Here is a 13,130-nt window from a genome sequence, read left to right on the forward strand (position 1 = left end):
AGGACCAAACACAATTGATATGCTCGAACAATTACAAACTGGATTAGTTATTGTTTGTCATCATTGGCCACTTTGAGAGGCATACATCAAACAATAACAACCGAATCAATCATCCCATATAACCCTAGTTCATCGCTGAAATAATAACAATCAAGATGAAACAAAGCAAGTTTATCGGTTCAAGTCATAACTACTCGATTCATGTAAACCCCAGATCAATATCAAATAGCATAACAACTTCCTGATTTGTGATAACAGTTCATTAATTAACAAAGATTATACCTACTCAAGCATCCTTTCATATCCGAACCTTCAGTATTTATGTATATTCTTGTGTAGCCCTAGTTCATACATCACACTATTACCATTAATCTAAACTAGCATCATACATGGATAATATAACCAATCAGCATGTTAATTGATTCATATATATGTATATAACTATGATTACTGAACCATTCCTTATTCTCATGTCAATAGGCATCATCCGACAAACCTACACATAACCACACATAAACGGTAAACTTGACTCAAACAACAATCACGTACCGAATACAGGAAAGATACGAACGAGTGAAGAAAGGACACTGATGGGTCTCACTGCCGTCGCGCAACCGAGGAGGAAGGATTTGGTAACTAGGGTTAGCTTATGTAAGAGGCGTATGATGTTTTGATGGCCATGCACCCCTAATCGCATATATGCGATCCCACACCAAACCTGGGCCAGATCTTGGGTCTTAAGGGAGCTGGGCCGATAATGCAATAGTGATGAAGTGCGGAATTCTAATGGGTATCCGGCCCTAGTGTGACTAGACCAAATCAAAACAATTACTTATTCTATTACGTACATACGAATACACCATGGTGACATGAGTAGTCGAGCACATATAACACGTTCAACGTATCATACTCCTAACTATAACATAGACTGTGACATAGAAATAATAATCACGTTTCACAAATTTAGCACGTTTCATCCAACTATAATGCAGACTATGATGCATAGAATAATACTGAACAATACTTACTAAAATAGACGATGCTAGCCTTGAGAGTTCGGGTTGTCACACTGAACGTAAACATCGTCACATTACTGAAACCGGTCTAGCCATGCTCTTCAACTCTTATGCGCCTGCCACTTTGTGGACAGATGCCTTTGCTTTAGCCACGTTCATCATCAATCGTCTACCAACTCCGTTGCTTGATTTCAAGTCCCCTTATGAAATCTTGTATGCAACTCCTCCCACATATTCCACCTTTCGTGTCCCTTTCCTACGAGATTATACGAAACATAAACTTTCCCCTAGAAGCTCCGAATGCATCTTCATCGGTTATGATGCAAGCTACAAAGGGTATCGCTGTCTCGACCCAAAATCTCATCGTGTCTACGTCACTCGCCATGCTCAGTTTGATGAGGACACATATCCCTTTAGTGGGAACACAAAACCTGTTGATGAAGCCACCTTGGTATTCTCTAACTTTGATGAATCCTTACCGCCATTAACCTTACCCGATCCGCTATATGTCCCTTCCGTCCCTTCGTCCGACGCCCAAAATATTCATTCTACTACCAGTTGCACCTTGTGTCCTGCCCACCATACTTCACTCGGTCCACATCCTCACACATCTGCATCGGCCCACACTCAGTCCACTTCCTCGCTTTCCTCTCAGCCGGCCCAACCCCATACCTCCTCGGCCCACCAACCACCTACCCCATCTCCTCATTCCTCGGCCCAACAACCCTCTTCCCCATCCGTGACCCAAACTCCCACACCCGCTGTTCATCCGGCCCAATCTATTCCAACCAGCCCACTTACCACGGCCCAACCTCCCACCCCACCCGTTGTCCCTTCACCCGCACCTACCTCGGGACCGTCTAATGAGTCGATGCCATCCCATCCAATGAGGACTCGTTCAAAAAATGGGATTTTTAAACCTAAATATTATGCTAACTTGTCTTTGTTTTCAGGACCATTACACTATGCTTTACTTGCAGCTCACGATCCCCGCGGTTACAAATCTGCCGCAAAGCACGCTAAGTGGGTTAAGGCTATGGAAGAGGAACTCGCTGCACTGCGTTCTAATAACACTTGGGTTCTTGTTCCTCGTCCTACAGGTGCAAATATTGTTGGTTCTAAGTGGATTTTTCGAACGAAGTATAAGGCGGATGGCTCAGTTGATCGCTACAAAGCCCGTCTTGTTGCACAAGGTTTCACACGGGTGCCTGGTCTTGACTTTTCTCATACATTCAGCCCAGTTGTTAAAGCTTCCATAGTTCGTGTTATACTCTCTCTGGCCACTATTTATAACTGGCCCCTTCGACAACTGGATGTTCGCAATGCGTTTCTAAATGGAAACTTGACTGAAACGGTCTACATGGAGCAACCGACTGGATTTATTGATCAAAAATTTCCGAATCATGTTTGCTGTTTAAAGAAGGCTCTTTATGGTTTAAAACAGGCACCGCGTGCATGGTTTCAACGTCTTAGCACCTTCTTACTTGCCAATGGTTTTGTATGCAGCCAAGCAGATACGTCCTTATTCATCTTCAAGAAAGGAACTGCTTTAATTTTTCTACTCGTTTATGTTGATGACATTATTATCACCGGTAGTGACTCATCGCTGATTGCCACGTTCGTTTCACGTCTACATGAGAAATTCTCGGTTAAAGATTTGGGCTCCTTAGGATATTTTTTTGGGACTAGAGGTTATTCACTTGCAGTCTGGACTGTTTCTTAGTCAGGCAAAGTATGCTCATGACATTCTTGCTCGTGCTGGCATGATGGATTCCAAACCCGTTGCTACTCCACTTGCCACCACTGACACATTCATTAGTCATGGTACACCTTTCCATGATCCAACTCTCTACAGGTCGTTAGTTGGGGCTCTTCAGTATCTCACCATTACGCGACCGGATCTCTCCTATGCTGTGAATCAAGCCACTCAACACCTGCAAGCTCCTACTATCTCCCATTTTCAGTCCGTTAAACGCATCCTGCGTTATGTCAAAGGAACCATCTCGTTTGGATTAACTTTCTCCAAACCCACTACTACAAAATTAGTGGGTTATTCTGATGCGGACTGGGCTCGTTGTATTGAAACTCAACGATCAACTTATGGTTATTCGATTTACTTGGGTGAAAATCTTATGTCATGGAGTGCTAAAAAACAACCCACTGTTGCTCGTTCTAGCTGTGAATCTGAATACAGGGCTATGGCGAACACGGCTGCAGAAATTATCTGGCTCACTCATCTTCTTCGCGAGCTTTATGCTCTTCCCACGGTTCGTCCAACCTTGCTTTGTGACAATAAGAGTGCTATCTTTTTTAGTCAAAATCCGGCTTCTCACAAACGAGCCAAGCATATTGATATTGATTATCATTTTGTTCGGGAGCTAGTATCTTCAGGGCGCCTCAATACGAAATTTGTTCCGTCCAATCTCAAGGTTGCTGACATTTTTACCAAAAGCCTCTCGCACCCCTTGTTTGAATACTTGCCAATGGTTTTGTGTGCAGCCAAGCAGATACGTCCTTATTCATCTTCAAGAAAGGAACTGCTTTAATTTATCTACTCGTTTATGTTGATGACATTATTATCACCGGCAGTGACTCATCGTTGATTGCCACGTTCATTTCACGTCTACATGAGGAATTCTCGGTTAAAGATTTGGGCTCCTTAGGATATTTTTTGGGACTAGAGGTTATTCACTTGCAGTCCGGACTGTTTCTTAGTCAGGCAAAGTATGCTCATGACATTCTTGATCGTGCTGGCATGATGGATTCCAAACCCGTTGCTACTCCATTTGCCACCACTGACACCTTCATTAGTCACGGTACACCTTTCCATGATAGTTATCTTGGGGGGGGGGGGGGGGGTTGAAGTTCATGATTGTTTTTAAAGAAAACAGAATGGCACTTGAATTCATTAGAAGGGAGGATGTGTGGAGTGGCGCCTTGTCTTCTCTTGTGTTTTGTTGTGAGAAGGCCAGTACGCGGAGTTCAATTGTATAGCTTTGATTAAAGTTTCCGGGGGTGCCGATCCAGCTGTGTGATAATCCCTTCTTCGATAAGACTGAAAGTCAATTTGGGAAAGTTGTCCAAAGGTCAATTTTTTTTGTGGGAGAGCATAGATAACTCTCAAACAATTTGTGGTGAACTAACCCAATCTTGTAAGAAGATTGATGAAGAAATTATGGTTCGTTGGGAGGGGGAATTGTACTCGGCTTGGGTGACTGAGGTTGAAGGCGATGACCTAAGCTTGAATCTAGATACGTTATCAATAAGCCGTCTAGAAGCTCTTGTGAACTCAGAGAGTTTGGTGGCGGATGAAGGACAAGAGTTGGAAGAAGGTGAGCTTCGGGACTCACCGCCGGAAATTCCCATAGGAAACAAAATTGGGTTGTCGGAAACGACTACCTTTCCGACGAGAAACGAAAGGGTGAGACAAGTGCATAGTCTACATGGGAAAATAAAACATCGCATGGGGATATGGGGAAGTCGGCGCATGTGGAGAAAACACCCTTGAGTGCTTGTGGCGAAAGTGATATGGAGCCTACACCATAACTTGAGAAGTTAGAATTTTATTCCGGTTAAATTATCCGCTCTGGGGTCATGGAAACAAGTGGTAAAAATTTCTAAAGATCTTGCTGAATTAGTTTTAGACCTTTCATCTTTATTTTGTGTGATCCGGGTCGAGATAGGAAGATTGTATTTTGGAAAAAAGGTATGGCTAGGAGAAGAGCCATTGTGCAACAAATTCCCAAGCATCTTCTTGCTGGAATGTCAGAAGGGGGCCACCATAGATGGCCGAGTAAAGGTTTCAGATAGGTATGTCGACCTTTGTTTCAACTGGTCGAGATAACCAACGACATAGGTAGAATTTGCTGATTTGAGTACTCTTTCTACAGTCGCGTACTCTTTCAATTTTGGTATGGGTAGAGACATATTGGAGTGGAAGCTGAAAATCCCAGTAGGTTCACGGTCCGTAGCATCAGGTATTTGGTCGTGAAGGCTTTATTTTCAGGTTTAGGGATAAACTTCAAATGGAACGGATGGGTTCCATTGAAGGTTAATATTTTTTACGTGGCGGGTGACGTTGGATAGACTCCCTTAGGCGATGGTGGTGTAAGGCCGGCCGCTTTTTTTTGCACTTGAGCTGAAAAATTTATTTGATTTGCACAACCGTTGTCGCGGCTCCGGAAAATGGAAAAAGGTGGTTCTTTCCTTGATTCAGATTGCGACTTGGGTTATTTAGAAGAACATCAATGATGCTATTTTTGATAATAAGTAGACAAACATGGCGAAACTGAACATAGATATATGAACATATGGGGTATATTTGGGTTAAAAATAGGGCGAAATGTAGCGATTTAACATGGGAAGATTAGTGTAATTTTGAGCTATCTCGTATGAGGGTTTAAGTGTGTGTTGTTTCTTGGTGTACATGTAATCATGTTGCGTTAATAGTTGTTGACTGGTAGTATTTTAATAAAAGTTTTGTTGGCCTTTCAAAAAAAAAGAGGTTCATGGACTGGGTTTGAAATTTTGGACAAGGTAGTTGCGACCCCCCACTCTCTCACACACACATAATATTTTTAATGAGGTTTGTAACTTGTAATTTGTGGAAAAAGTAAGGGTTTTTAAGAAAAGTTTAGAAATCTGATGTCGATTTGTGAAGGTTCGTGAAACATACACATTGTGGATGCTTTAAGGGGGTGTTTGACCCATTTTTAAATAAAGAATTAATGGTCCGATATCTCTATTCAGGTTAACATCTTTTCTTAGAGTAAATTTGGGTGGGTGGTGTGGAATAAACCCCCTAGGGCCTTTAAAGCGTCACATCATAATCCCCCCCCCCCCCCACTTTAAAAAAAAAAAACCTCATTGGTTGCTTCAAGATGGTCCCCTTCCCCTCTAACGCCCATTAAAGGGTTGGCGCTACCTCCCATAATGCCCCATCATGGCCGCAATGGGATGGTGTTCAGGGCGTGAAGGGATGATATGGAGGTGGGGCGTGACTCGTGAGTCCAGGTCGTCCGACCTTATAGATTGTGTAGATTGTGTTTTATGTATCTTCAAAATTATGAAACATGTACTTTAAAAAAAAACTGTTACACTCATTATCTCTTTTTTCAAATGTTCGTTTAGGTTTTTAGATTTCGTCCTGTTGGTTTTTTCTTTAAATGGACAATCATTGTAATGGTTTGTTCAAAGGAAATGTTTCAAAATATTAGACATACATAAATGATAGAATCTGTAATTTAGTCATTGTTTTGCTATTAGTTTGATTTTCAAAATTATAATAATTGATACATGTAATTTTTTATTTTTGACATGTAGAAACTAATTTTAACCCCATTTTTTTTATACATTTTACACGATATGATAACGATAGAAACCAGTTTTAACCCTAATTTTGTTTATATATTTCACACGATATGATAACAATACGACTGATTTCGCTTTTTTCAGTTTTCATGTAAGATGTAATTTAGTTTTTTTTTCCATAATTTTTAATAATCTAAATATATACTTTTATTCCCTTTTTTTGTTTGTATATTAGCTTAAAATTTATTAAAAGTTGAATTATATCTAACAAATAAAGATTTTATTTTTAAATAAAACTTGGTCTAAAAAGTAGACATTTTTTTTTTGTATATTCAGATTCATTTTAAATATAAATAAACAAACTCAATACGATTACAAACTAATGGCAGGTAGACGAGCAACATGTACGGTGTTACTGCTTACCACCTGTTAAACCCGCTTTAGGAACCGCACCGCATCAGGGGCAAGAGCGCCAAATGTATCGACAAAATATATTCAAATAGACTAAATTATATATTTTTTTTCAACATCATCGAATATAAAATATATTCAGGACAAAAACACTAAGCAGAAGCTGGATGCAACACCAAAATGATGCCTATACTTCTAACAACATAAGGCTTTTGGCACCATTTTTCCCAATCTATAATTTGCCCCTATATATCCTCCAAACCAAACCAAACTAAACCAAAAACCAAAAGCCGAAAGTAAACACCATAAAAAGAGCCCATGTCCAAAACCAACAATTTGATTTCATATTTATCATTTGGTTGTAAGGTTTTCTTCATCCTATATTGTTAAAAAAAAAGGATTTTCAAAGTCTTAACAGAGACGGTTATATTTAGGCGGAACAAAGCTTCTCCAAAGCCAAGTTTTCGTCACCACCAACAGCTCCCAGGGTCTTCCTAACCAAGTCTTCAGGGAACCCCATCTCCACAAGCTTTTGTACCTACGGAACATAAAAACATGTCGGCAAAACATCTAGTCGCGATCTTGAACCATTTATCTATAAATGGATCGAGTTAAGTTATACTTTATTTAGCCGAGCAAACGGGTCGTTACCAACAGCCCATTTTGCCATTTTGGTCACCTCTAACATCTACTTATGAACAATCTTAAAATTATTATTTGAGTATATTACTTTTTGAGTCCCTGTGTTTTAGTGGTTTTAACTAGTTGAGTCCAAAAGCAAAAAGTTTAACGACCTGAGTCCTATAAGCATTTTCATTAATCATTTGAGTCCTTTTGAGTCCAAATTTTAACCTTTTGAGTCCAATTTTTTGGACTCAAATCGTTATAAAATGAACAAAATTGGACTCAAAACGTTATAAAATAAATGGCTAGGGACTCAGGGCGTTAAACTTTTTGATTTTGGACTCAAGTGGTTAAAACCACTAAAATACAGGGACTCAAAAAGTAATTTACTCTTGTTATTTTTTTGCTCAGTCGTAAGAATTTTGACCTGTTACCCAACCACCTATTTTGGTCACCTATAACATCTAAATACGAAAAAAAAAATCTTATAAATAAAATTTTATGTTCGGTCATAAGATAATGTTGACTATACTGAGTACTGACCTTCTCTTCAACCCCGAGAGAAGATGTCTTTGCAAATGACTCCGTCCAGTAACGAGCGGTGCTTGCAAATGTTTGATAGTCCTTAAGATACTAAAATACAAAAAAGGAAAAAAAAACATATTGGAGAGATTAAAGATACGAAAAATTTAACCATTTGATTTAGAGTAAATTGCCATTTTAGTCCCTGAGTTTTGTCTCAAATTACCATTTTAGTCCAAAAAGTTTTTTTTCTCCTCTGGGTCCCTGAGTTTTCCATGTGATGGTGGTGGCGGCGATGGGTGTCGGCGGCGGTGATGGGTGGTGGCGATGGTAGATGTTGACGGTGGTGGGTTGGTGTAGGGAGAAAGGGGGAAGAATGGAGACATTAAATTGTTATATGTGTTTGTATATATATAGTTATATGTTTTTTTATAACATTAAATTGTTTTCTTTTATTTTTTAATATAAAATAAGTATTGGATCAAAATGGCAAGTTGAAAAGTTTAAAACAAAAATACCAAAAATACCCCTCACTAAAACTGGGGCTTTTAGACGGAGTTAGTCAATATGATCAAAACGGCAACAAAATGGAAAAGTCAGGGACCAGAGGCGAAAAAAAAACTCTTTGGACTAAAATGGCAAATTTGGATAAACCTCAGGGACTCAAATGGCAAGTTACTCTTTGATTTATATATTGACTACATTTCTAACGCTCATTATATTCTTTGAAGAATATACAGACAAATCCTCGATTGTATAGAAAATACTACCACGACGTCTTATCTTCAACTACTACTTAAGTAAATTATGGATTAAAAAAAACGAAACGGTTGTTGAATGTTATACCTGTTGTGCCACGACAGCATCTTGTGGATCATCGGGTTCAGGGGCCGAGAGTAAGGCCTGTATAGAAAGAAGCGCGGTCTTCAAAGTAAGGGCTGGGCTCCACTGATCCTTCAAAATGTCCAAACAAATGGCCCCGCTTTGGCTGCTGATATTCGGGTGCCTTCAACAAGAAATAAACGATAACGATTACTTATGATTTAAGCAACATAAACCTAATGAATAGATAACCTACCGATCCTAGATATACCATAATCTAACAATTTAATAACAGTCATCCCATATAGAATTATTACATTAATCCAATATCAGTATGCAACAATGATATAGTCTACTTCTTTTGTACTTGTAGTATTGTATAGACCAGGCTCGAGCTCGAGCTCGTTTAACATATGAAAGCTCTAGCTCGAGTTCGGTTTGATTCGAGCTTTATTTCTAAAGCTCGAGCTCGGCTCGAAGGTAATTTTTCAAGCTCGAGCTCGGCCCGGGCTCGACTCGTTTAGTATTTATTAATTAATTTATATTAATTATAATTATTATTATACATATAATTTAGTTATTTTTTTATATTTATATAAATGGTAATTATTATTATATAAATACATGTTTGATGTATTAACAAAAAATATATCAACAGAAAGCTCGTTTAGGCTCGCGAGCCGGCTCTAGCTCGATAAGCGAAGCTCCAGCTCGGGCTCGTTTACTAAATGAGCTTGTTTTTAGGCTCGGGCTCGAGCTCGTTTAAGCTCGGCTCGTTCGAGCTTTTTTTCGAGCCGAGCTCGAGTAGCTCGCGAGTAGCTCGGCTCGTTTGCACCCCTAGGACTGAAACCATCAAAGCAAATGATTCACACGTCATGTCGTTTAATATAATTAACTAACAAAAATCTGAACTCAAGGCTAGCAACCATCAATCATAGTTGTCAATAGTGATCGTAGCGATCGCTATAGCGCGCTACGTAGCGTATAGGTCTAGTGTCGCTGTTACGGTTGTAGCGATGATGGATAGCGAGAATAGCGACACTTTATTTTTTGTTTTTTTAATATAAATAGCAATTAAATATAGCTATAAAATAGCTGGATTTCAGGTTTTTGTTAAATATACATGTAAAGTAGCATATATACCAGGGTATTTTGATATAATATACATATAAAATAAAAAAAAAACTCTAGTGTATCGCTATTTATAAAATAGCGCCTGCTATTTATCGCCATTCGCTATGTAGCATATAGGTACCTTATCGCTATTTGCCATTAACAACTATGCCATCAATGACGTTCAACTAATAGTCATTCCGTAGCATGTGTAGACGTCACGTAAAAAACGTAACATCTTCCATTAGACATTAGTACCAACTTCGCCTATCAAACTACATAAGGAAGCCATTTTAAACAAAGACGATCCAAATCAACAATGACATCTTTCTACCGCTTGTTTAACGACCCGATACCATAACTATAACGCCAAATTAACATAGTCCGAACATCCTTACCAAACTTTAGTTGCAAACTTCATCCTTGGTGGCTCAAATGGGTATGCATCTGCAATTCACAAAAAAAAAAAAAAAAAAAAAAAAAAAAAATCACACAACATTTTGGTTTCAAACACATAAACTATACAATCAATCGTACAAATTGAAACTGAAATTGAAATATAAAACATACAAAAATCAACTGAAAAATCCAAAATGAAGATACATTGCATATATATATATATATATATATATATATATATATATATATATATATATATATATATATATATATAGATGAAAGTATACCGGGCAAATCGATATCAATCTTGAAGGTTCCACCTTCGTACGGAGTACCAACAGGGCCGGGGATTGAGCCGATTAAATTGATGAGATTGTCAAATTTAGGGTTTACACTGATACCAGAAAGATTGATGTCTTTGTTGCATTCTTGAAGCTCCTTTTGAACTCTACCGAAATCCAACATCTTTTTGCTTAAAACACACACACTTGAATGCACCTGAATTGATGAGATTATTGTTGTTGGATTTAGGGTTTATGAATATATATATTTGTGGGTTGTTTGGTTTGGTGATTGGGGAAGAATGTCAAAAGAAGTACACACAAATCGAGGAGGTGGGTGGGTCCTTTCTTAACCGGATCATCCGATTTTTTTAACGGTCAAAAGAATCATTCCCGAGCACTCTCGAGGCACCCACTGGACCAAACGGAGTACTCCAAGAGTAACATGAGTTCACCACCAATTCCGGGGAAAACCGGAGTACTCCGAGAGTAACATGAGTCCACCACCAATTCCGGGGAAAACCCGGTAACCCATACGCCCGTAAGCATGACAGTGAAATTACCGATAAAACTCATTTGGCTCAAGGATCGAACCCAGGTTTCCCTGGGTCTCGTATCATTGCCCACCAATGCCTTACTCTGCACCAAGTGTGAGTTGAACTTGCATCACTCAAGAGAAATGCAAGCCTTCCACCCTTTGATCTAGAGCGATTTTGATTTTCTTTTTTGCTTTTTATTATCTTTTATTTAATTTTATTTTATTTTATTTTATTTTGATGTTTGGGGGTTTGAGCGTGCTTGGGTGGTGGTTGTGGATAGTGCCTACCCGGTCACTAACACCGGCAGCGGGGTGTCGTGTATGGCTTTGCGGGTATGGTAGGCGGGTAACACTTGCCATAGAGTAGAGATGAGAGAGAGGGGGGGAGAGAGAGAGATCTTGAAACTTGTGTTCATAGGAGAGAGAGATGCAGAGGAAAGAAGTGGCGTGAATGGTAGGCGGGTAACACCATCTGTGGGAGGGTTTATCTGGTGGTGGCTGCGAATGGTGCTTACCCGATTGGTAACACCGACGTTGGCGTGTCGAGTAGGGCTTTGTGGGTATGGCAGGCGAGTAACACTTGTTGAAAAGCGAATATGAGAAAGAGGAACATAGAGACAGGGAGAGAGACATTTGGAAACGTGTGTGCAAAGGAGAGAGATGCAGGGGAGAGAGGTGGCATGTATATATGGTAGGCGGGTAACACAACCGATGGGAGGGGCTATCGGGTTATGGTGTAGGGGTAGTCGAGATGGCAAGCTGTGATTGATGCGGTGGAGGGTGTTCTCGGTTAACACCCTGAACTTTACATGGATTTCTTGAAAAGTTTAATTTGTTTTTTTTTTTCTTTCAAAAAAAAGAAACAAGCTTGGGATTGGTTGACTAGTCTAAATATTATATTAATTGAGTCGATATATTCAACAATCAAATAGAGATTGAACGATATGTTAACGTTTCAACAATTTTCATGCATGGTCATTGGTCATGATGTGACGATTGTGTATATTAAGGTGATAGGTTCTTCAGTTTACTAAAAGTATTTGACCTTTTTCGTTTGTCGAATTTGACATTGGAATTGATTGTGATGGGTGTTTCTTTAATATTTATTTTTATAAATCCGTATTTTTACCTTAAAAAACTTGAAACATATATTCGAGCTTTTCAAAAGTCAATCTCAATCATCTTCAAGCTTAACTTTTCGAGTCAATATTTTCAAAGTTGGGTATGAATTTAATGAAATTTACCAAATTTTATGTAGATGAACTTGCTATCATTTGTTGGAAAGTTATCCACATGTCCATTTGATAGTATCGTAGTACATGTTTCCAACTAAAATTTTGTACAAATTAATGATGAAGGAAATATATGGTTGATTTGTTACCTCTTTTTTTGAGGTAACCTATCTATGACAACTTGCAACTTGAATCTTTGTTGTCACATATAGAACACTCACTTATGATAATGCATTACTCATTCGTTCAATGTCAAACCAAAAGCCAACTGGACCACTAATCACTATGTATATTTTGGGCCGATGGACCCATAAAAAAGATAGGTGATTAGGTGTTTTGAGCAGAAGTCCATAAATCACCATAAACGTCACACACGAATAGAGGTGTTCAAAATAACCGGTTTTTTAACCGGAACCGGTTTTTAACCGGTATCACAATAACCGGTTTGGGTTTTTGAATAACCGCCGGTTCGTAACCGGGTTTTGATCCTTTCGTAGTAACCGATTTATAACCGGTTATTAATAACCGGTTTTTTTAACTTGATAATAACCAGTTAACCGGTTAACCGGTCTGATTTTGGGAAAAAAACAGCCAGCAGGCTGTAGAGTCTGTTTTGTGAACGTTGGGGGTTGAAAAAAACGATAATATTACCGTTTTCTTACCGTTTTGGACGTGAATCATTGTGTTTTTAACCCACAAAACATCTATAAATAAGACTTGGATGCATATGTTTAGTCTCACTTCAATTCTAGCTCAAAAACACACTTACAAGTTACAAATACGAACATAAGTTTAATACGTTTCAAATGGCGAGTTCGAGTGGTCATGCTACGGCCGATGTTGGTTCTTCTAGTGAGTTGTT

General features: G+C 38.9%; 1 protein-coding gene across 1 annotated transcript; it reads right to left on the reverse strand.

Annotated features, from left to right (window-relative positions):
- Nucleotides 1-7,056: 7,056 nt before the first annotated feature.
- On the reverse strand, nt 7,057-10,787 carry LOC110916262 (ubiquitin-conjugating enzyme E2 27). The gene is made up of 5 exons (XM_022160997.2): nt 10,505-10,787; nt 10,217-10,265; nt 8,730-8,889; nt 7,905-7,994; nt 7,057-7,275 (listed from the first exon to the last, which is right to left on the reverse strand). The coding sequence occupies exons 1-5, from the start codon at nt 10,680-10,682 to the stop codon at nt 7,168-7,170; spliced, it is 585 nt and encodes a 194-aa protein (XP_022016689.1). The 5' UTR covers nt 10,683-10,787; the 3' UTR covers nt 7,057-7,167.
- Between the last annotated feature and the right edge of the window lie 2,343 nt (nt 10,788-13,130).

Source organism: Helianthus annuus, chromosome 16, assembly GCF_002127325.2.
Source record: "Helianthus annuus cultivar XRQ/B chromosome 16, HanXRQr2.0-SUNRISE, whole genome shotgun sequence".
Lineage (NCBI taxonomy): Eukaryota > Viridiplantae > Streptophyta > Magnoliopsida > Asterales > Asteraceae > Helianthus > Helianthus annuus.